At 43.4% G+C, this 24,772-nt stretch overlaps 1 protein-coding gene across 1 annotated transcript in view; it reads right to left on the bottom strand.

Moving 5' to 3' along the window:
- LOC138266913 (borealin-2-like) overlaps nt 1–24,087 on the bottom strand; it is a 93,753-nt gene extending 69,666 nt beyond the window's left edge. Inside the window, exons 1-3 of the mRNA XM_069215658.1 lie at nt 23,869–24,087; nt 15,376–15,504; nt 92–129 (exon numbers count right to left, since the gene is read on the bottom strand). Coding sequence (XP_069071759.1) covers nt 92–129; nt 15,376–15,504; nt 23,869–24,010 — 309 coding nt within the window. The 5' untranslated portion in view covers nt 24,011–24,087. The remainder of the gene's footprint in view (nt 1–91; nt 130–15,375; nt 15,505–23,868) is intronic.
- Nucleotides 24,088–24,772: the final 685 nt, after the last annotated feature.

Raw genomic sequence — 24,772 nt, 5'->3', positions numbered from 1 at the left:
ACACATAAGCATGCAGCTTTAACGAAGCATCTTAGCGCTCATCTCAAGGTTGCGTCTCATGCATCGGATGCCCTTCCCAATGATGACCTACCGCACACACCACAGCAGCCTCCTCCTCCCCAGATGTTCCTGCGAAGAACCAAAGACACCAGTTAGAAGCAGAAACAAGTTTTAAGAGAAGATGTGTATTTATTTTATTATTACTATGCACACTTATTACTATAAACGAGGAAATGATCTGAAAACGTTATGATTGACAGGAAAAGAATGTGGATTGTAGGCAAGGGAATTGTAGGTGGACTTCTGCCAACAACTTGAGTTTTTAGCAGAAGTGCCTCTAGGAGAGATGTCCTAGTGCTCTCAATGGCCCGAGTAATCTTTCTCGACTCCCATTGCGCGTGCTTCACCTTGTGGCCAGCCCTGTAGGTTTTCATCTTCACTGTAGTGGTAGTGAAAGTAGTAGTAATGGGTAACCGCTGACAACACACTTCAAACGGACTTTTTTGACAACAGTCCATTCTCTGCACGCATCTGAGAAGCACAATGCAGAAAGCGGTCAATGCCTACAAATGTTCTGTCAGATTACCAAAACTAGCACTGTTGGTCTTACTGTGGGAGGTCTATCTGGCGTTTGAATTTTGGGAAGCACATAAAATGGTGCCAATAGAAGGAAGCAGTGTATAGGTTATTAATAAGCGTGGAATCTGCACAGTTTCATTAACATGCTCTGTCGAACACGGATGGACGGGAACGGCTTCGCCAGCACACACGCTGTTGGTGTGGATCTTAAAGGTTTATTATAGCCATTTCCAATTAAATATTTCTGGAAATTTGAATGAAGAAAAATAAAGGGAATTTATTAACATTTAAACAAATCTTGACAGTCGGTGTCTGAAGTAGGTCATATGAAGGATTTGTTATTTTATTTGGAGAGGGTAAAATAAAGCAAATCGATAGACGAATGGGCGGAAATACTTCTAAAACGTGGGAGGCCAGGGCAGATGGAGCACTGAAATGAATGGTCACGTCAGCCATTAATAGAGGGTGAGACCAGTGCTGTGCAAATAAATCAAAAATGTTTTCTACAGAGTTCCTCCAGATTTTTGAGAACGGAAGATTAAAACCCAACATGACAGCGCTATGGAAATTGTGACGTATAGTTATGAACTTTCGAAGACTTCTTGGCAATGTTTGCTATTTCTCTCTCCTACACCCCGACACAACCTTCTTATCAATTTACAGAACAGACTTGGGAGCGAAATTATTGAATATGTATGATGATGCTTTGACGCATGCGTCTGTTGTGGTTAGGACATACACTAGTTTCAGTACATTTTTTAATTGACAAACCGTAAGATGCCTTAAACCATGCTTTGTACATTAAATATTTTCATGAACATTAAAAACTATGAACATTATAGGTGACACATAGGCCTAATTAACACAATTGCACCAGCGGCAGTTGTACCCTTTGGAAGTTGTGAGGCAAGTAAAGTGCCCCACCACTCCTCCCTCCCCCCCCCCAAAAAAATAAAAAAAATAAAAAAAATAAAATAAAAAAAAGACACCCCCTCCCTCTAAAACCTGGAAGTAAACGACCCCTCCCTCTAAAAGCCCAAATCATAACACCAAATACAATATGAACACAACCATGACACTTCCATGCATTGCACACATACATGCACTACACATACATGCATTACACATTTAAAATAAAAAACAGCACTTACCCACGGGATGTGTGTCCTCCTCAGTGCTCTTCTTCTCAGATGCCAGAAGACCTCCCCTAAAAAATCCAGATGCAGCTCTTATGCTGTTAACCAGCATGAGAGAAGTGCCTGGATGGATGGAGCAGCCTGGCTGGATGCTCCTTCAGGCCCTAGAGGCCTGCGCTTGGTCTCCACCCAGTTGTCTTAAGACAGCTGAGTGGAGAGCTTTAAAGTGTGCATGCCACTCTGGCTGATGCAAAACAGCCAGCTGAAGTGACAAGCACACTTTGGATCACCCGGTCAAGGCACTGTTTCAGTCCTCTGCTGCCAATCGGCTGCAGAGGACATGCCCAGCATGTCTCTGGGCTGGTGCACGCTGTGCGTTTAAAAATAAAATGGCGATTAAATCTTTTCATTGGCATTTTATTTTTGCCTGCGTGGCTCGCATGGGGCTATGGACGACGCTCCCCCACCTTTGAGAAGAAACTGCAGCTGAATTGCACCCTTACAACCCATCTACTCTATTCGCAGTCTACTCACCGGCTACACCCCATCCCATTAACTTCTTTAACAGCAGTGAATTCTCAGTAACATACACATTTGCTTAAGAAACATTAACAGAAAAAAAAATTATGTGTAGGACAAAGTACCCCTGGCTGTACACAAGGATATTGCAAATTACTGAGGAGCTCCATGACCATACTGAGGAACAAGGCTGAAGTCAGAATTCCTTTACAAGGATAGAAAACCTTGAGGTGACTTGCAATACTCTTATAATAAACGGCAGGGTGTCCTTTATTCCTTACAGTACATGGTCACAACATCACATTTCCCACAATCCACTTAGAGTAAAGAGCTACGCACCACGGATTTAAGAGACGGCATGTTTGCAAACTTGAAAAATAAAATTAGAACCTTAGAATCTCTAGTGCAAAATTAGACACATAAAAACTGTTAAATAAATTGTTGCAAAAATATATTAGAATTAGTTTAATACAAGTGATTTAAAAAAAAAAAAAAAAAAAAAAAAAAAAAAAGTAGAACGATTCTAACTTTTCTATAACTATTTTAGTATTGTAAAAAATCCCCGTAAATCTCTTTTATTGTACAACTAGAAAAACAGAGCCGAAAGGAAGAAAAGCAACATTTTATCTTCGCTATTTATGCAGCCTCTTTAGTTATGCTCCTAATCTGACTTGTTTTTCACCTCCGCTTCTGGCTGTGGCACAGGAGGCATTGTGAACAGAGTGCAACTATAAAAAGTTATTACTGTTGATTTCTGACATGTTTCTTTATTTAAAAAAAAAAAAAAAGTGACTCAGGCACAAGTCGCCGATTATAAAGAAATTAGAGACAGGTTTTTAATCCGAGGATAGCAGAATCCCATGTATAATATAGCAACACGCCCCATGATAAACCGATTTGATGGCTGAGAGATTGAGTTATGGCATAAAGGCACGGTTTACCATCATATGCAGCGAGCACAAATATTTAGAAGATACAGAATGGTGGTACCGTCTAGATACATTTACAAATGAGGATCGTGATTTACACAAGTTACTCTTTCTCTGTTATTGCTGACTGCATGAGGTGGCCCTCCAAGATGGAGGAGTTGCAAGTCCGAATATCTGGAGGAAGCAATTTCCAGAGGCAACTACAGAGGAGATAAAGGGATTAGAAACTGGACGCTGCGCAGGTTAGTTTTGGTGGAGTTTAGCGAGATAAAATGCAGGACATGTAAAAAGGTGATATGCCAAGTAGCAGTGAAAACTAGTGTCTAAAACGTAAAAGGCCATTTAAAAAAAAAATCTCCCTCTGAACTAGCCAGCTTTGTATCAGAAGGATGTGGTGGGGGGTGTCTAAGTAGGATAAATAGGGTTCTTGTAACAAAGTCAAATATTGGTCCAATAAGGAAAATGAATATTGAGAGCAGAATCCAAAAGCAGGTTGTGGCTCCAAGCCTATTTAGTGAAGCAAGTGAATCTGAGAATACTTACATGGTATGGAATGGGAATATGACAATTGTTTTATTTTTTATTTTTTTGGTACCTCGTGCCAAACTGGGAAGGCAGTAATAACTCCATTCACATCAAGGGCTGAAATACAGCTGGGTGGATTGAAGGGGGCGAAGCAAGATCAAAGACTGCAGAGAATATCCTTAGAAGAGAGGTATGCAGCAGGTTGTTCTGTACCCCAAGCACATATCTTAGAGATTAATTGGAGCTTTCGAAGACTGCTTTCCGTTTGTGAATATTAAAAAAAAAAAAAAAAAAGTAACAATCATATGAAACCTAAAAGTTATGTCTTTTAGTGATGCTATATATAAAAACATTGTAACTCACTTAAGGTAGAAAGATGCAACTGGCAGAAGGTTGCCCTTCTAAAGTGTTTGAAGCCATGATTACATTAATAGTACTGTATTATTCAGTCAAAGAAAAGGTAACATTAGATCACATGGAGTAAACAGGACTTGCACAACGGATATTACAATACATTACAGGGAACACCAGTTCCCCCAGTAACAGTGGAGGATAATCTTTTCATGTACCTTAACAGTTTATTTACACTTGCTGATGATCATTGGTTGCATTATTTTGGAAAGAACGCGTATATTAAAAAAAAAAAAAAAAAAAAAAAAAAAAAAAGGGAGCAGTGACATCGAATTTACTGTGAAGGTGTACGCAAGATTTCCTTATAGCCTTAAAAACTTTAAAGAAAATATATGAATTAATTTTCGAATCAAAAATAGCAAACCGGAAAAACTTAAAACTAGTTCCAGTAAACAGCTACAATTTTTTTATCTACCCAGCCATCTTTATTTTGGTCTTAAGTCACATACAAGTAGAGGATTTCAAGTGCATCAAAATCAATTTGCAAAAGTACACAAGCATCTGTAAAAAGAATAACAAAGCTAGTGGCGTGGCCTGGCCGGCAACCAAGATGGCCACACACCACTGAAGCTCCAGCACAACCAGCCCTCAAATGCACAGAAATGGGCCTGCAATTGCATCCTGCTCTGTCTGGGGCTGACCACCCTTATCCCAAACTACTGCTGCACAGCCTGTCTGCATTTTGAGGAGCAGCAGCCTCAGATCCAGAGCGCCTTCCCTGGCCTGTCATTGGGTAGACCTGCATTGCCTTGGTGGCCCTGAGGCAACAGGGGCTGCAGCTAAGCCCAAGGCCCGATACCACCCTGTCTTGCTGGGCTGCTTGCTTTGACCCAATGCCCTGAAGAACTTTTGCAGCCCCCTGATGACCGGTAAATGGAGGTGGCCTGCACCGGGGTTAGGGAGGGAAATAGACTATTGGGCCTCACGCTCATTGCTAAGCAGTGCTTCAGCACCCTCCTGCAGGTCCCCAGTGGCAACCACTGTACCCCCTCCTGTCTCATACCTGCTGCAAAGGGAGATAAGATCTGCACCATTGACAAGGAGGCCCCACCCATCATACCCACAGACGCCTCCACAACCCTAAGCACCCTCGAGCAGACCCACCACTACAGACAGCTTCTCCCTAGTGGGAGCTGCAGGGAGACACTTAACTGTGCCAAATTTGCAGTTGCCGGGCCCAGCAGCCTGCACCACCACTGCAACAAGGGAGCCTGTATTACGGGCATAATTGCCCACTGCCACTAAACAGATATTCTGCAAACTTCTGGCACCCACACCTGCTGGGCAGCGTGGCCTCCTGCTGAGGGTGCTAGGCCCCAACCATTGTATGCCGCTTGGTGGATGAGGACAGCCCGAGCCGAACACACACACACACACACACACTGTAGTGACCCGCGGTCCTACCTTACAAAATTGTGGGGGCACTGTACCTAATGATCACCTAACAGGCACTGCATCGCCAATACAGCCCCCTCCCCCCCTTAATCACACCCTACTCCATTCAGTTTTAGGAAGCTGGCAGCACACTGAGGAAGGGGGAGTCTTCCATTGCTGCACCCCACAGTGCCTCGTTATCTACTGCCACAGCTCTCCAATGCCCCTTCAGCAGTCTGAGAGGACTCTCCTTGATTGTAACTTACACCAAATAGCAAGACAGGGGCTGCTGGTGGACATCTGCATCCCGGTTACTCCTGGCAGTTGGGCCCCTTGAAACCTGATCTGCACATACCCATTTGGGGCCTGAGCAATCCATCACTCCGTCACACCCTTGGCCTCCTCTTACTTGCAATGGTTTTTCATCACCACTCCCAGTTTTAAACACCTGAAGAGGTCACCACTTGACTGTCTCAGCTTTCCTCCACTATCAGACCTGTGGCCAGGTTACCCCCATATTCCATCCAACAGCCGGATTACCCCCTATTCCATCCAGCAGCAGGATTCTGCTGATAGTGCAGTGGTCCTGGTGCCCTCCTTTCCGCCAGTCGCCCCCAGAGCTATCCATTCAAACTATATTCATCCAACCCAGCTCACCACAGAACCAGCTCCTTGGTGTCTCCTCCTCTCTCCAGAAGATCATGGTACGCGGGAACCCCAAACAGCGCATGCTGCCATTTGACAACCCCAGACCTGTGGACACTTTAGGGACCTCAATAACAATGGAATCAGGTGCAACTGGTGACCCAGACACTGATCAGCCTACTGGCACTGACAATATAATGGTAGAACTCCGTGCGGGCTTTTGGGAGATTGAGGAGAGATTCAACACCCTTGCCAGCTGCTTGTACTGTGGGGGTGGGGGGGTTGGTGGGGAAGTGGCTGGACTGCCAAAACATGTGGCTAGACTGTGCCGAGGAGCGCATTTTCAGTCTAGAGGATGGAGCCACTATGACTACAAAGTGTTTAAAGGCACTTGAGTACCTCCTCGAATCAGTAGACATAAAAAAATATGACCTACGTGTGCATGGACACCAAAACAACAGTCGCAAACTGAAAGTAGTTGAGTGAATTGGCACTGGTCGCCTCAACCTGTTTGTAGAACAGCTACTGTCGGACCTGTTCGACTGCCAGAACGTCAACTCCACTTTTATTGTGCAAAGAGCACATTGATTGCTGGGACCACGCCTGTCTCCTGGTGTTCGACCATTACCAATACTCGCCAGGCTCTCCAACTTTCATGAATGAGACATCACCTTAAAGCTAGCCCAAGAACACAACCCTCTGCAGTGGCAGGGATCTGCGCTCGCCCTCTTCCGACTTCAGAATGGCGGTGCAGAAAGCACATTGTAAGTTCAAAGATGCTGAATCGTCACTTCGAAAACAGACTATGGTATGGCATGCTCTACCTTCCCTGCCTCTGTGTCCACGTCCACGTCCACGGCAAACCTGTATTTTTCAATTGCCCAGCAGATGTCCTAAATATTAGACTGCTCCCTCACCCCAGTACTCCAGTCCCAATCACTCCCCCTCAAACCATCATTCCACTGCAAGTGAAGAGCTATTCGCAACAGAAGGAGCTTGCTTTACGACCCACAGCTGTACTTTGCAGCCCCCCATGGCTAATCCCCGCTGTTCCTCTTCACTAGCTCCACTTTACTGAGCACTTCACTTTTTCCCCTGGATCACACCTCTGAAGACAAGACTGTGGCCCACTCCTGAACAATTCTATAAACCTCTCCAGCAGTATGGGCAGGTATGCCACAGTGTAGTCACCCCCCAGTGGTGTACACTCTTGAGATGCATCTTTCTAGGTCGTTGTTTCTAAGGGTTTTTTCTAGGGGTTCACCAGGTTTGTACTACCTAGTGTGGGTGAGGGGGGGTGGGGGGGGTTGGAAGGTTATTGTTCTTCGGTTATTGGTTTGTTTTTTCCCAATTTTCTTGCTCTTCCCACGATAATGTTCATAATGCGTACACTTCGCAGCCACATTTCATTCACATTCACCTAGAGTTTGACAGAGGAATTTACCTTCCTTTCATGGACATTAGGGGCCTTAATAACCTCCTAAAGTGTAAGCATGTGCTGCAATAGCTGTTGTGACACTGAGCACAGGTGACATCCATTCAGGAGACACGCCTCTCCCTGGGGAAGTCCTACTCCTTCATGTCTACTTGGGGCTCCAACCACTTTTTTTCTTGTAATAGCACATATTCATGCGTAGTCTGCACGCTAGTGCATTAAAATCTCCCCTTCAACCCCACAGCCCCTTATTCTGACAATGGCAGTAGATTCGTATTGGTCAAGGGCACCCTTCTGGGGCATCACATACTTTTAGCAAATGTCTACATTCCAAACTTCGACACACTCATAATCTTTTAAACACATCTCACATAAGGCGCATGGATTGTGATCATGTTCTATTGAGGGGATTTCAATTTGCTCATAGACTCTCAGCTTGACACAACTCCAACAATTCCGGCAGGCAAGCCACAATTTCTTCGTATCCTACATGACAACTGTGAAACATCAGCTCTGCGATGCTTGGTGCCTTTGACATACATCCACTCAGGCATACACGCACTATTTTACACTGCACGACACTTGGTCTTGTAATGACTACTGGCTTATATCATCTTCCCTTGAACCCTGGAAAGGCAATATCGCACATCCAACCCAAACGCTTTCAGATAATTCCTCCATACAACTGACCTTGCACATACCCACCTGGGGATGGTTGGCGCGATAGTGGCGCTTCCCCAATATGGCACTACATGAGGAGCTGTTCCATTATGAACTGCATTCGGGCAGTAGTAGAATATTTTGAGCAGGGTCAGTTTCCACCTATGCAACACTTTGGGAAGCTTTCAAGGCATATATTCGGGGCATTTGCATCACTAAACACACAAGGGTGCTGCACGATATTCATAGGAGCCTCAGTCAAATTGAAGTAGAAGTACTCACCATGGATAATGCAGAAGCCCAAACACACCACAGCAGTCACCTGCACACACGCCCCACTTTAATCACTAAGATACAAGACTTGGCTAATTGTGAGGTGCGCTTGCTGGGAACATAAGCTGAGGCCCAGCGCTATGGGGAGGGTGAGAGACTAAGATGTACTTTAGCGCGATTACTTCGCTCCCCTCCCCCAGCCCCCCCCCGAGGCTCATCTTGCGTTCCTGAGCTACACACAGAAGAAGGTACATGAGTAATCGACGGTGGGGAAATTTTAACCACCTTGCTATCTTACTTTATAGAAATGCATACCTCCCAGCTGTCTGGAGACATCTCCGACCAGGTGGCATACCTGGTTGGAATCACCTTAGTCTGGGTCACAAACCCTCAACAACAATTTCTCAGTAAACTCCTCTCGAGTACAGAAATCATTCAAGCCAGTGACCCCCATCGATGGCTCCAAAGACCCTGGCCTAGATGGCTTCACTGGTGTCTTCTACAAGCAGTTCAAACACCTCCTAGCTCCGCAGCTGCTTGCTACACTCCTCAACTTAGACATTCCGAGAGGTTTCATCTCACTATCACGTTATTATATACCCAACCTGTGTCCCAAATCCACGTCAACGGCACACTCCCCTCCTATCTCCATCACACATAGGACAAGGCATGATAACCCCTGGTCCCCCTGTTTATCATAGCCATGCACTCACTGGAGCAACACCTTCAAGAAAAACATCTACACCGCGGATTCCAGTTTCAACTTGGCCGACTGCGCCTCTTTGTATGCCTTTGATATCTTACGGTTTGTAAGACACCCATCAGACAAGATCCTCTGTGAAATAGTCCGCTTTGGAGGGTTTCCAGTCTAAACATTAACTGGTCTAGATCCGAACTCTTCCCCCTCATGGACACCACCAAACCCATTCAATGAGAGTCTCCATTGTCTTGGTGCGATGGCCAAGTCAAATATCTAGGCATATTCTTACACCATGACAAGGAGTTAGTTATAAGACTGAATTATGACCCAGCCATCAACAAACCGACAAATCAGGTGGAGTGGTGGATTTGTTTCCTACTCTCCATGGCTGGCCATATTGCCATAATGAAAATGGTTGTTGACGTACCACACTTTCAATTATATTATTTAGCAGAGCAATGTCAGTTCATTCACCATTGGTACCATGCTGATGCTAGTCTCCCATATTCTAAACCAGAAATTAACCAGGTCACACCTACTCCACTGGCTGCCCTCCTTCCTGCGGGTCTCCCCTTAGACCCCACGGACATCCAAACCCTATCCACCACTGGCTGGTCCTAGAGGAAACTCATGACTCCTGGGGAGTGGACTCCTCTACTCTCCGTTGCTGCCAATGGTAAATAATTCCTGGCTTCCCATCACTCCAGAAAGGCTGATACAACATACATTAGCACGCCACAATTTGCACACGTTTAGTGACCTATTTCCAGGTGGCCATGTCCTAACCCAGACGGTAAACACCAGACCCACTCCCACAGCTCACATGTACAGTCATTCACTTCACATTTTTATGCAGAGCCTACACCATGCCGTATACCCTGGTGTGCTTCAACCCTACTAGATCCCCCAACCACCCAAAATGTGACCTCCCTGGGGCAGACTTTGCGCACATGTCCTGGGCATGCAGTCACCTCAAATCCTTCTGGCGCTCCCTCTTCTCTCACCTGGCCTGGAAGATAGAAACAGCTCTTACTCCTGATCCGTTATTAGCTTTACTAGGATAATTCCAAGATAAACCTAAAAGCACCCGCCTGCTTTACCACTATTGCACTCCTCCCCTACACTGAGCTAGTAGACTTCCACCAATAGCTAAGACTTGGCTTGATAGCTTAGCACATTGTGATATCACCAGTGAGTTATACTCATCATTTCAGCCCCCCACAAACAGGCCAACAGACATCTTTCAACCCGTGCAGACTTTTCTAAGGGCAATAGAGGACGACGGCACAGATATTTGACCACCACCATGCAAGCTTGGATATAACTATCTGGCACACCCCAGTTTCTGTTTCCTCATCAGTATCTCCCCCCAGAGCACTCCCCACTTTTACATGCATGGTTCTATCACACCATATGGCATACCAATACCACTCTCCATCTTCCTGTTTGGAACTGCATGTTAATCATATACTATTTGCAATGATGTATGTCATTGCTTCCCTGTAAATGGGGATTCCGATTTCCTACTTATCCCTTTTGCTGTGAAAAATTAGAAATAACATTTTAAAAAACTAATCTAGTATGATATGCCATTTGTGTGCACTGCATGTAGAGTCCTTGATGTTTAAAATCACAGTTTGCCTTGGTATAAAACATTTAGAAATTCAATACTTGCAGCCAATGTTTTGAGAATATGAAATAAAAATCAGGGGACGAAACATTATGTCTGATATGGAGCACAAACAAAATTGGTGATCAAACCATTTAGTTCAAGACTAAAGTAATGAACAATTTACAGAAACTAAACATTTTAATTGGTAGCTTCACCAGAAGTGACTAACAAAGGTTTACATTCTGTAACTAAAAGCTTTTTGAGGCCCTCATTAGGATTTTGCCTTGGTTGCCCTGCACATTTTTATGTGGATAATCTGAAATGCTAATTTGTTGTATGTTTCATTTCATATTGTAAAACTAATTGAGCTTCACCCACAAATGTTTAATACACTTACATCAGCAAAAAAAGGACATTTTGTTTCAAACAGATTGCACATTCCATAGCCAGAACAACAAGTCGCTCTAGTGTTCAGTGTGTGTGGACAGGTAAAATAAGTCATCAGCTGATTCTTTGGGAGGGTACATTTTTATGTGAAGTGATGAAGTGTGGGTGGCGTTAGGGGCAATGTTCAACAGTAAAGGTCCATCGAGACCTTCAGTTTTGCGAAACACGCATTGTAGGAGGAGAACACATAGCATTGTGATGTGCCCATGACTGGTGTAGGTGACTGTGCAGTCAATTACAAGTCAACGAAAGCAAAAAGATTTAAAAAAAAATAAAACAATTAACCTTGAGGTGATCAAACAAGTAATGATGTGTTTGGGACACCAAACTGTTACTGTGTTCACCCACTTTACATAATTTTTGGCTGTTAATAGCCACTTCTGCATTATTTTAAAGCTTTGGAGATAATTTCATCAGCACGAATCAATCATCTACAACTGGGTATAATTGAATGGGACCATAAATGAAAAGGAATGCATGTACAGAAGGTTAAGAAGGAAGATCTATCAGCGTCATGTGCTGAACATTGATGCATATACAAAACTGAGAAACGGTAAGCCCTGGTTATAGGAAACTATTCTGAAACTGCTGTATCGTTAGCCGTATGATGCACAAATGTTGGTTTAACTATCTAGTAAGCAATGAGACATATTTATGAGGAAGAAAAATCTTACCACATGTGGCAAATTATAGCTGCATATGCTAAACCAGCTTAAGCAATGTGTCATCAAGCACCTGCCACCAAATGCATTTAAAGAGTCAAAATGTAGATCATATATGCTACACCAACATGCAAAAAAGGTTCACCGCTTTAACAGCCCAACAATAATATGTGCCAAGCCTACCAAGAGTCCTAGTAATAACTAGGAAATATTACTCCATTGTATGGAAAACAAAAAGGTCAAAGATGGAACCAAACTTTCATTACTATAAGAAGGATTCAAAAGTCTTAAAGAAAGTGAAATGAGCAACATTCAGATGCATGAGCGTAAAAAAGAATTGGCAAGAGACAATGCAGCTTTTCAGGAGCACACTGAACTGGAGACACAAGCTCCTAAAATTCAAACACCACATTAAAAATGACAGACATCAGTCATTGATACGTTTAAACTGGTTGCACAATGAATGCAAAAAAAAAAAAAAAAAAAAAAAGAAAAAAAGCTAATTAACACTAGGACAAACAGACACCAAAGTAGTCAACGGCAAGGTGGCACAGCCATTGGATTAGGAATATTTTACCATACTAGAGGGTTATACAATTGAAAAGCGGAGAGATCAAAGTTATTGGCCGACAGTGCCACCAGTCGTGGCGAATTTGGTCTGTCTAGTACATGCTAGATTCCATATTTTGGCAAACTACCCCAAAATGAATGCAGGAGGTCAGATGCCACCAAATGAAGCAGCACATAAAATGTAATTAGTATTTAAATGCAACGGGATACAACAATACTCCAGTAATTCCCGTCTAGTGCATCAGTTTAATAACAATATGCAGGTAAATCCCAACCCACCATTAAGGTCTAATGTAAGTGTAATTAGAGTAGCCTTTCTTTCACTCTAGCGTAAGTATGTGCCCAGTAAGTTCTCTACAAATATCTCTAATACAGCAGCCCTCATTACAACTTCACTTTTGGCTTTCCCTATTCGCAACATCTTGCAACTTTGGGTGGAACAGTAGTGGGGAGAATGGGGAGGTCTCACTTTCTCAACCAGTCTGACCGGTAAGTGGACCGGAGCCCTTTCCACATAGGAAAAACCAGGGTAAGGTGTCTGTGAATATATCAGAGTCTACATAAAACAACGTAAATGTTAAGTTCATAAATCTGGTGCGCAAATTCATTGAAAACAAATATACATACTTATGCAAGCATTATGGAAATACTCAAACCTTAACAAAGCTCTATACTATATACATGAAATGACCTAACTAATACAAGTGCAAGCATCAATGGTTAAAATTACATTTTAAACATAAATTTCAGTCTTTCAGCCCCTACTAAATATAAACAAACATCTTCCTAAAACAATAATAGTTTTAAATTATCTATACATTAACAAAGAACTCGATGTTAATTAATAGGAACTGAATTATTTACTTTAAAGTTCAGTTTCTGTCTTGAGTTCTGCTTAGGAGTAGGTTCTCATTGCAGGCTTCCTTAGGCCGGTCTGACATTTCTTGCTTTTTTAATCATCACAAATAACTTCATTTTGCATATATTTGACAGTTGCAAAAAACATATTTTTTTTTCCAATGTAAGCAATGCCTGTAATACCTCTAAAATAATGGACGGAGAAATAGAATCCGAGAAGGTGCAACAGCGACCTCAAACAAGCTATCCCAGCTCTAACAACTCTAAGACCTAAAGGCAGGTGGGATGGAAACTGAAGAAGTTAAAACAGGTTAGAAGAGCTTTGTTGACCGCATCGAGTTTACAAACATTTCTCATAGGATTTGTAAATTGCAAGAGAGAAATAGCAATGACTGCAGGGGTGCCATGGCGGCAGTGCGGAACAATCAGAAGATTAGCTTAAGACAACCTAAAATTGCAAACTGGATGGGAACGTTTCAAGCGTCACCCAAGAACTTGGAGAAGAAATTAAAATGGGATTGTGACAGATGCAGAGTGCCTTAAAGGAAATGCTTCTGCACTGGCACCCAGAGGAGTCTATTTAAAGGAAGCCATACATTTCCCCAACTCCAAGTGCCAAGTACTAAATAAACATTCATACTTGACAGCATTTGAAGTGGTGAATCACATACTGGGCGAGTCCCAAAATTATAGCATTTCTGTAATCCAGTCCTAGCTTGCAAGCACAAATCATGAGACCTTCAAATCACTTTTGAGAGTTTGGAAAAAATGCGACTAAATGAGTTTGAAATTCCATCCCTCCCTTATTGGAATTTGAGAATGGAGGCAAACTCATGGGCTCCCCACCATGGTGTGCAAAAAAAGAAGCAGACTAAAATAAAAAATAAAAAATCCAGTAGACCTGATGCCGGAATCAATATAATCCACTAGTAATTATTCGGGTCATATCCCAGTCCATCGTTCTCTTGCCCACCATTCCACCTCAGATTAGACCCAGTCACATGCAAATCAGGCTATCCGCAACCACATTTGTTATCATTTCTCATTTAAACCCACACAAGCACCTCATTTTGTACCTGCCGTACAGCTTTTAAAACCTTAAAGTCTGACTAACTGTCAAGGCTTGGGACAGCTTAAACTCCAAGACAGTAAACAAACCTCTAGAACATAATGATACATAAAAACACTACCGCCATCTTAAGCATTCTACTACCCCGTTTCTGATGCAGTGAAAGTGTTGCAGGGAATTGCAAAGCAGAACGTTTTAACCCCAAAACACTGTAAACCGGGTTATAAATCATCCTGTGACCGAGATTAAATTGCAGAAGTGAAAATATGGCAATTGTAAACAGCATTAAAACTAGTGTCAAAATACCAAAAGGCAGATAAAAGGCAATGCATGATGGTCACAGAGTTGATCATATCTGTTGCACTTGTAATTTCTCGTGACCCTCAACACATATCCTGCCGTCGTGTAGTGTGCACAGAATTATTGGTGCACAAGGTACCCATCGCTCAATCCTATGTTAGATTAAAACCAGGATGTACAGGGGAACTGAAAGTGGTTGTTAAACCTCATAAGGTTGGATGTGTGGTACCATCCAAGCAGGCCAAAGAGCTCAAGACAATACAAAGACCACATAGAACATAGGTGCCAAAGGGCCTATAAAAGCAACAAATGAGGCCACATTGTGTTGCCTAGCCGAGCAAAAGCATTTTCCTGGGTGAGCTGAGCTAGGGAAAAAAAAGTAAGACAATCCTTGCACACTATAGACTTGTTTTATACAGAAAACGAGAAAAGCACAGTAGGTTTTTTGCCGAACAGTATTTGTCGATCTGCAAAGTGTGGGTTGTGAATACATATTTATTCATTACAAACAAAATTCACGAGATGTACAAGGCAGCAGATATTTATTCCATAAAAGTTCACTATTCGTTATCTCACGTTTGCCAGTCTAAATGTCAAACCCCGAAAGTCAGACATGAAATGACCTGTACAAGCAACAAACAAAGGACTGCGAAGAACTGATGAAAACATACCAAGGAAGTCGCCCATTGTCATTTTCCGCATAGCCATGGGCCTTTGCAGTATGGTGAGGGTACAGACCTTCTCTGCCCATGCGATTAAAACCTCTTCTTCTCGCTTTATTTCAGTTATTCTTTCCTTCCCTTAAGAAATAAGGGAACAAAAACAATCTTATTATAAACTACTTCAAAAACAGTGCCTCGTGCCATCAAAATAAGCATACAACACTTAAATGCAGCCAAAAGGTGACACAGAAAAAACACTGTACTTTAGATGTGTTTTACACCACTCCTTACAGCTGACAAAGCACAGTTATCAGAGGGTAGCAAGCTACTCCATGACACTGCTTTGGGCGGAAGAGTGTGCCTGTCATGTAGCATATGTTGGTAGTGCTTTTATGGAGTGCGAGTCCACCAGAATTCTACGTTTTTTAAAGAAAACATCTTTGTATTAAGCAACAAAAACAGCTATTGCACAATGTAGCATACGGCAATAAAGAACACAGCATACGTCTACGTCTCAGAGACAAGTTACAGTAGGAACAGCATTGCGATCCAAAAACCACCCAGGCAAAATATTCTGGCGGATCAAGTCTGGACAATCCCCACCCACCCCTGTGTTCCCTTTCAGACAGAATTGTACTCTTATGTTTTGTCGCTGCACCTGGGGGTGAATTTACAGCAAAAACGAATGGGAGAACATAAGCATTAGATGGTGGTGTAAGGACGAACCAAAAGAGCCTAAATAAAGTGTGATTTGTTTGGCTAGTGTCTTAATCTCCTGCATGCATGGCAAACCATCTTGCTGCAATAGTGTAGCTGCACACATGAATGGGAGCAGAAGAGGAGTCTGAGAAACGGCACAAGTGTCTGTGCCTATACCCACCACCTCTAGAGTGGGCTGTATCATGCATAATGGACCACAATGAAAATGGAACATAGAAGGTGCCAAGATGTCGCTAGGCACCCACTGATCATACAGTTTTCTATTGACTACTGTGTGCTATGGATTCTACACAAGGGTGGTAGCAGAGCACCAAAAGGGAATCATCATTTATGGGACTAGCCATGGTGCGTGCTGAGAACAGTCCACCCAGTAGTGGCACAGGTAACATTTCTGTGGTCTGCGTTTGGTATTCACCAATAACATACCTTGGCAAAGCAATTCCATGTGTTCCAATCAGAGCACTGGAATCCCATGATTCTTTCTATCACGGTAACCACAAGTACATCAAACACACATGCAGCGGTGTCAAGAGCGACCAATCTACTTCATTCCAAAGACCTCATTTCAAGGCTCGTCCTACCCTTTCAGTGCTGTGGAGGCTTCTTCCAGCAGCATCACGCATGCTCACAAGAGATCTTCCCAGAATGTTGTTCATTGGCAGCCATCGATTTTTTTTTTTTTTACTAGAGGCTGAAACGGTTTGGAGCCTCTCCAGCTTTCTAGTATTTTGGCTCTCACTTCAGGGTTCCCCCGTTTCATTTGGGTGGCTCATGTATCATAGTCATGAGTAGCAACAGCCTAGATATTCACCAGGCTGCTGTCAGCCTTACCAAAGGAAGAACAGTTTATGACTCTTCTGCGGGTTGAAATGGTCACAGCATCCAACATCAAATTGTCCTCCGTGTCTGGGAGAGGCCAATATATCTGATGACCTTCTTCAGTTGAATGAAGGAGCAATATGGGCAAAGTCAGCAGGTAGCTTCACAAGGTTATTCATTCACGAGAGTTTGTATTTGGATAACCCGGTTCTTGGCTTCTTTACACCACAAAGTCCTTTTGTTCATTTAGAGTTCCAGAATTATTTGCTAGACTTGATTAAATCAATTCTTCCACCAAAGACGTTGTCAAGCAGCTGTTTTCAGTTATTCTGAGAATGTCAGAACAACGCAAGTTTAGAGCCTATTCTGCAATATTGACCCCAGCAACACCAGAACCCTATCTCCTCTTTGTGACCAACGACAACATCAATTTGATTTAACTCGTTATAGATTAAACACTGTGGACTTTCTAGCATCAATCCTTAACAGCGCCTGGTTCTCTGAGCCTTCCGGCTGCTCCTGCAAGAATAGTGGGCAAAGGGCACTTTGCACCATGCATTTTTTTTTATTATTATATTGCTTCCAGTTGCAGCGCGCAGCTCCTAAAAGTGGCGGGGCGGGTGCGGCGCAACGGGGAGGGGAAGAGGGGACAGGGGGAGGAATACATTCAATTAGTTATTTTTAATTTAAAAAAATATATATATATATATATATATCTATATATTTCACTCGCCGGGCGCCGCTCCTCTGTTCCTCCATCGCAGGCTGCAGGCACAGGCTCCCAGCCTGCCCTGCGCCAATCGTGAAGCTGCTCAGAGGAGTGTCACGATTGGCTCGAAGCACCCAACCAGCGCGCTCCCAGGCAGACTGGGAGCCTTTGCAGGCTTTCTCCAGCCCGGCAACACAGTTGCCGGGCTGGAGAAAGCCTACTGTGCATGTGTGTTTGGCTGGCCCAAGACAGCCGGCCAAACACACATGCGCTCTGAGGGAGAGTGCTGAGCACTATCCCTCAGTGCACGTCACTCCCGTGGTCACGCCCCTTTCAGAACGAAAGGATAATACACATAGTTTATCCTTTTGTTCTAAAAGGTTTGCAGCTTCTGCTGCTGACGGGGAGGTGACACTCCTCGGCCTGTATGGAGGAGCCGCCCCGGATTGCTTCTAAAAACAATATTTACGACTAATATTGCATATTTCTTTCGATATGAAGCTGTGCAGACCTGTATTGGCTGGATTACAACAGCATACTTGGGATGTAGCCTGTATGCTCATAATACATTGTATCCCGTGTGCTCTTAAAACTAGGAAAACTTTATAGTTGATAATCTGCAGCTCACAACGGAAATGCAGCATTTTTGGCCACTTTAGCTTAATGTTTGAAAATGTTTAGATTGTACTGTTTGTTATTTGATAGACTGATGAATTACCGTCCCGTTTGATGTACTTGTTAATTAATCCTTTCTGGCCAAATGATGCCGGATAAAAGAATTTTACTTGTTTGACTGATGCATCAGATAGTCTCTTATTAACACGGAGGGCGACGCCTGGCAGCATGGTAGCAAACAAAGCATTCAAACACTTAGATTCTTCCAAAGAGATGTGATGGGCTAGGGGGGAAAAAAAACAAAACAATACTTGCACACAATAGACTTGTTTTATACAGAAAACAGTAAAATTATAATTATGTTGTCAGACATTATTTATCAATCTGTCTTCAGCAAAGACTAGGTTGTGAATATATATTTATTTGTTACAAACAATATTCACAAGATGTACATTTATGCCAACAAGAGTTTCATCCAGTGGAGAATTGGACTTTCCAGGCCATAAGCTTCAACTTGAAGCGTACATTTAAAGTCCAATATATGTATCTTGTGAGCATTTATTACAGGCGTAATCGGGAGTTCATGTAAATACATTCTCAGTTTTAGTAAGTGAAAAGTTCAAGTGTGGTACTGTATGGACCTTGTCAGTCGTGAGAACCTCTGCCAATGTTTAAACATGCTTAAGTGTCATCCACGGCAAAGCCCTGGAGTTACCCAGGGCTCCTCACTGAGCACCACCCTCTTCACCATCTAGATGGCCCCGCTCGCCAAGATCGTCAGACACCACGGGCTCAACAACATCTCATATGCTGACAACACACAGCTCCTTCTCTCCCTCACCGACGAACCATCAACCGCCAAAAAGAACTTTCACAATGTAAAGGAGGCAGTCGCCAACTGGATGAGGGACAGCTGGCTCAGGCTCAACTCTGACAAGATGGAGATCCTCATCCTGGGCCCGCCACTTCCACCTTGGACGACTCTTGGTGGGCCAGTAGCCTCGGAACAGCCCCACCTCTGACTGACCACGCCCACAACCTCTGCATCATTCTCAAATCATCACTGTCCATGGCCCGCCAAGTCAACGCTGTCTCTTCCTCATGCTTCCACACTCTTCACCTGCTCCGGAACATCTTCAAATGGATCCCCATCAACGCAAGAAGAACAGTAACCCAGGCACTCGACAGCAGTAAACTGAACTACGGCAACACACTCTATGCCGTAATCAACATGAAACTCCAATCAAGACTCCAGAGAATACAGAATGTTGTGGCCAGACTTATACTGGACATCCCCTGCCACAGTCACATCTCCACCCACCTGAGGGATCTACACTGGCTCCCAGTCGACAAACACATCCCATTCAAATTCCTGACCCATGCATGCAAGGCCCTCCACAACATCGTACCTGCCTACCTCAACTACCACCTCTCCTTCTACACCCCTCCAGGCAAGTACTCTCAGTGCAAATGGCCTTCGCTATCATCACGAGGATCTAGAAGAGCATGGCTGGAGGAAGATCCATCTCCTACCTCGCTGTGCAGACCTGGAACACAATGCCGCTCCACTTCATGCAGTCCCCATTCCTGGCTCAGCTCAGTAAGGACCTCAAGACCTGGCTTCTCGACTGACCCGCGTCCCCCAGCTAGCACCTTGAGACCCCCTGGGTGATGAGCCATGCTTTATAACTATTGATTGATTGAAGTGTAGCTGCAAGCACAAAACATTGAGGCAGTATCTTTTTCGGTTATTCTTTCTCTCTCTTTCTTGAGCTCTAGCACCGCTTCTTTAGATCTGTGGTAGGGTTTACCTAGCCAAGGGTGTGGTGCTCAAGGTCAATGATTCTAGTCAAGGAAATGTATTTAGCACCCATGCTGCGTTAGTTGTTGGAGCTTTTTCAAGGGGGTGGGGTAGGCAAGGGCATCCACGGGTTACTGGGCCTCAATTATTGTAGCTTACCCCTGGCATCCGGGGCTTCCTATACTAAGGTCCCCCAAATTGAAAACCAAGCACATCCCTTGACTTTCAAGGTAACAGCAGATCAGTCCACAACTCCCCTCGGAAGGTGATCTGGGTTGGAAGTCCATGCCCCAATAATGCAAATAACTCAATAAATCATCTTCCAGTCGCTGCTTTTAAAGAAAAAGAAAGCTACTTTAATGCACATAAACTTTTCCATAAAATTATATATATACACACATACATACATACATATACACACACACACACACACACACACACACACTCACAGTAGAGCAGATAGTATACGCATTTTTGGCTGAGTTACAATTTAAACCCTTTCCTAAAATGGGCTTTTTAGACAATTAGGGTACAAGACATTTACTTTGAACATTTATCACATAGGGGAACTCAACGGATGAGCCTAGTCTGGCGATATTATCTGCATGGAATCTAGAGACAAATTGCATGCTTGCAGGCTCCAATGTTGGAAAAAAATGCTTAACTAGGCCTATTGTAATAAAAAAATGCTTCACAAGCCTTAAGACATTGTCAGAATAATTATCCTCTACAAGACAGGCGTACTGCCTTTGACCGTACATTCATATTGGTCAAGCTAGAGCTACAGACTTTAACACCAATTAAACACTACCTCTGGGCCTCTAAACATACTTAAAACAACTACAGGGAGATTTAAGGCATTTAAACAATATCAAGTCCCCACCTGAGAGACCGACAAACTTAGTCAGACCTCAGAGAATTGATGATATTAACAATGGGTTCTCCCCAAAAAGCTAAGCTAAGCTAAACTCCATTTTATTGTAAAACAAATTACTCAGATAAGAAAGAAAGTTTCAAAAGGCGGGGGGGGGGTAGATACTAATGTATCCACCCGGAGTTAAGGCAGACTGTAGGAGAATCACTCCCCTTAGCAGCCATGCACATGGTGCCTAAATGGGCAACAATCATTACTCAGTTACAGTTAAGTGTGTACACCCAACACACGCTTGCCCTCCAAAATATGGGGCACAATATCAGAAAGCAATATCTGAAGATCCATGAACAAGTTCACAGAGCTGCATCGATTCAATTGGATCCATCAACAGCCTTTGATACAACAGATTATGGGCTGATTGTTGACCTCCTAGAATAGACCATGGGGATGTGCAGGAAGCCTTGTGAATGGATCTGTTTCTTTCTTACTAGCAAAGGACAGTAAGTCTGCCTTGATCAATGGAACTGAAAACTTCGAGAGGGAGTCCGCCCAATCACCAACCCAACTTATTACCTACATAGTCCTTCTGGTAGGAATAATTATGGCCCATAGTTACACCCAAAACATATTGGTTCTCTAGGACACCTCGGACACCAAAAACATTTCTCACTGCTTAGTAGCCTGATGCTTTGTCTAGCCAAGAAATACACCAGCCCGATTGTCCTGTATCAATAACATGAAACAATTCTTTTGGTTTGAAAGTATCTGGAAATTCTGAAGGAAAGCTAGATGATGGTTAAATGTGTTGCATTTCTCAACAGCCAACTGACCATTGTTGGAGTATTTTAACTAAAAAAGGTGGAAAGTTTACTTCAATTTTTTTTATGCGAGTGGGACACACTCTTAACGCAATTCTTGCATCCTATTTCCCCCTGATGATCTTCCACTATGAATCCAACTGCCAAGGGGGCCAGCCCTAGGTGCCCCAAACACTATCGCCACACAACGCCTCCCAGACCCTTCTCTCCTTCACCTCCTTGACCACAAGCAGAGTGGAATCACCCTACAGATCCTGCCACCCGCTCTCCCTGCTGTGATGCCACTATATCATCCATATCACTACGCATCAAACACACTACCTAACAACTAGCTAGGTCTCTGCCCACCTCCGTGCCCCTATCCAAGTTGAAAACCCAGATCCGCTTGGTATCTATGTTTGACTGTCATTATAAGCTCTGACTATGACGCACTGATGTAGGACATGTATGGTGTATGCTATTCAACTCTTGGCAATGACAAGGCGCAGTCACGCTCAGGATACTATGCTTATAGTAAGATTGCATGCTCAGTGCTTATTTTTGCAACTCCCTACCCAGGATTCTTATTGCATTGCTGTATTGTCGTTTATTGATAAACGTGTAAAAAAAAAAAACATTTTACCAAAGAAATAAAAACAACTTACTTACATTTTTTCTAACACCTTTATTGAAAATGCATCACTCTGCAAGATCGGCTGGTGTAGTAGTGAGCAATATATTTTTTATGTCAAAATGATAAACAAGTCATGCCTTTTGTGGAACAACCCACTACATGGCAGATCCTGCAGTCTTGGGTTGCTTCCATTGAACTTGCATACATAAACTAAAAAGAAAGGGAGTCATTGGTGACAAACACAGGACTGAAAACAGTGGCCATGATGACTTCCCTCCCCAAAGCCTTCCCACAAATGCTTCCCCTTCAGGGTGCCCACGCGCTATGTAGAGTTACACTCACCATGTCTTATCCAAATCGATTTCCCTCACTCTACACATGGATGTCATTTAAGGGTCGCCAGGGGTCACAGCTGCGATGACCGGCTTTCCCTTTGCTGCCCCTGGCACTGCCTTTGAAACCCCTGGCCTCAGAGGTGGCAAAATCAGTGGCAGAAATATAGGGACAGCTTGTCCTTATGAACATCGGTTGGAATCCTACTCTGCTTGTTTTTTGTCAATTTTGTATTACACTGAGTGAATAATATTTACCATTAGTGTAATGAAAACGGAGTACAATTACCCCGAACATGACTCTCCCTGGCACCCGAGCTAAGTAATAAATGCGTTTAAATATATATTGTTCGCATGCGTGGAGGTGAGTGTGTTTATGTGAACGATAAGTTGTATGTGTGATCATGTATGCAAATATAAGTGTGTGTTTATGAAAGTAAATGTCCAATTGCGTGTGATGTCACTTCCGCTACCTCTGGCATTTTGGTGAATTGACGTTCATAACAATACATAACAGCCTGGTCCTCGTGTTATTTGAGAAGCATTGACCCAATTCTGAGTTGTTAACCAGCAGTTTGCAAGATGAGGTTCTGAGCCTGCATTAACAGAGTTAAAACATGACATAATCTACTAATCCCAGGTTGCAACACGCTGTTAAGTAAGAAAAAAAACGGTACTGGCTGAATGGGTCACATGACACTGGGCCAAATGAATACATGCCAACACTTTCGAAATGGGCCATTTGTTTAGATTCAATTTAAAGACAAAATTATACTATTTAAACTTCCTTCCGGTTGAAATTTACACAACACCAATCAAAGTTACCAGAGAAACCAAATGAAAATCGTTTCATGTGCGAGTAGCTTAGCCTTTGCAGGGTTTGGTTTTCCTTTGCATCCTGGGATTTGAAGTCCATCTGTTCAAATAAGTCCCAGAAAGCAAATGAAACACCTGGACTAAAGGAGCTACTCGCTCATGTGTCTAGGAAATTTGAGATTTTTAAATGTTAATTTACCGTTTGTCATTTGTAATCTAGATTTACGGGTGTCGTCCTAGTTGGCGGGCACACACTTAGCAGTTAGGGCCCCGTGCCTTTCCCTCAAACCTTGAAGGATCAGCTATCCACGTGAACCTGTCCAGCACATTATAACAGAACCTCTGGCCTTTTCCGACACCCAGAAACCTTCACAAAACTGCTCACCTTGCTTCATAAATTCCCTCATAAAAAACTCAATTTTATCGCGTTTCTGTTCTTGCGAAACGGTAAACTTCCCGGAGCTGCCCTGTCCGGAATTGCTGCTTCCCTGGGCCCGGCTTCCATTTCTTCTTGTCTTGGGCGGCATGGTGAGTGAGAGATGCCGACTGGGAATCGAGGTACTAGCGCTGTCCACGGCAGTGCAAGCCACTTATAAACACTGAATGGGCCTTGTCTGCTCAGCACCTGAGAGCAGGCTCAAAGTACCCTCTTGATTTGCTCCAGTAGGTGGCGCTATTGTGCCGATCACATATTCCCTCCCCACCAAAGCTATTGCCAACTGATAAATATATATTTGGTAAATCTAATTCGGATTTTCCCCTCAAACTTTTTTGTGTACATTTTATGGTAATGTTGTGTACATTTTACACTCTTTTAAACGCCTTAGTTTAGCGAGGGTAGTAAACGTAACCGAAATATGCGTTTTCCAGCAATTTCAGTTTACTGTTCCTGAAATATTTCAAGCGACTGTAATGTTTATATATTGTATGGTACAAAACGGGAGCAAGAGAGAGGCCGCGTCTCGATACACCCTCCCATGCATAAGTACTCCTCCTATACCAGATGGCAACGCTTCGTCCAGCCCTTGGGTTTCCTTTGCATTCTGGTAGTTGTAGTCGTGCAACATCAAAGTGCAAACAAAACTATAATGACCAAAATGGAATGAAAAGAACCTAGTCAACACGCCCTCAAACGGTTATAGGTTATAGTTAGGTATAGTTATAGGTAAAATCTGCTTAATGAGAGAGTCTTGAGTGCATCTGGGGATAGGAACAGCAGCCTTCAGGACGGGCCCTACGCTGAATCTGACTCTGTGGCAAAACTTGTGATATGGAACAGAGACCCAATG

This window comes from Pleurodeles waltl, chromosome 12, assembly GCF_031143425.1.
Source record: "Pleurodeles waltl isolate 20211129_DDA chromosome 12, aPleWal1.hap1.20221129, whole genome shotgun sequence".
Lineage (NCBI taxonomy): Eukaryota > Metazoa > Chordata > Amphibia > Caudata > Salamandridae > Pleurodeles > Pleurodeles waltl.
Note: the sequence above shows the minus strand (reverse complement) of the source record. Positions and strands in the feature narration are given on the sequence as shown.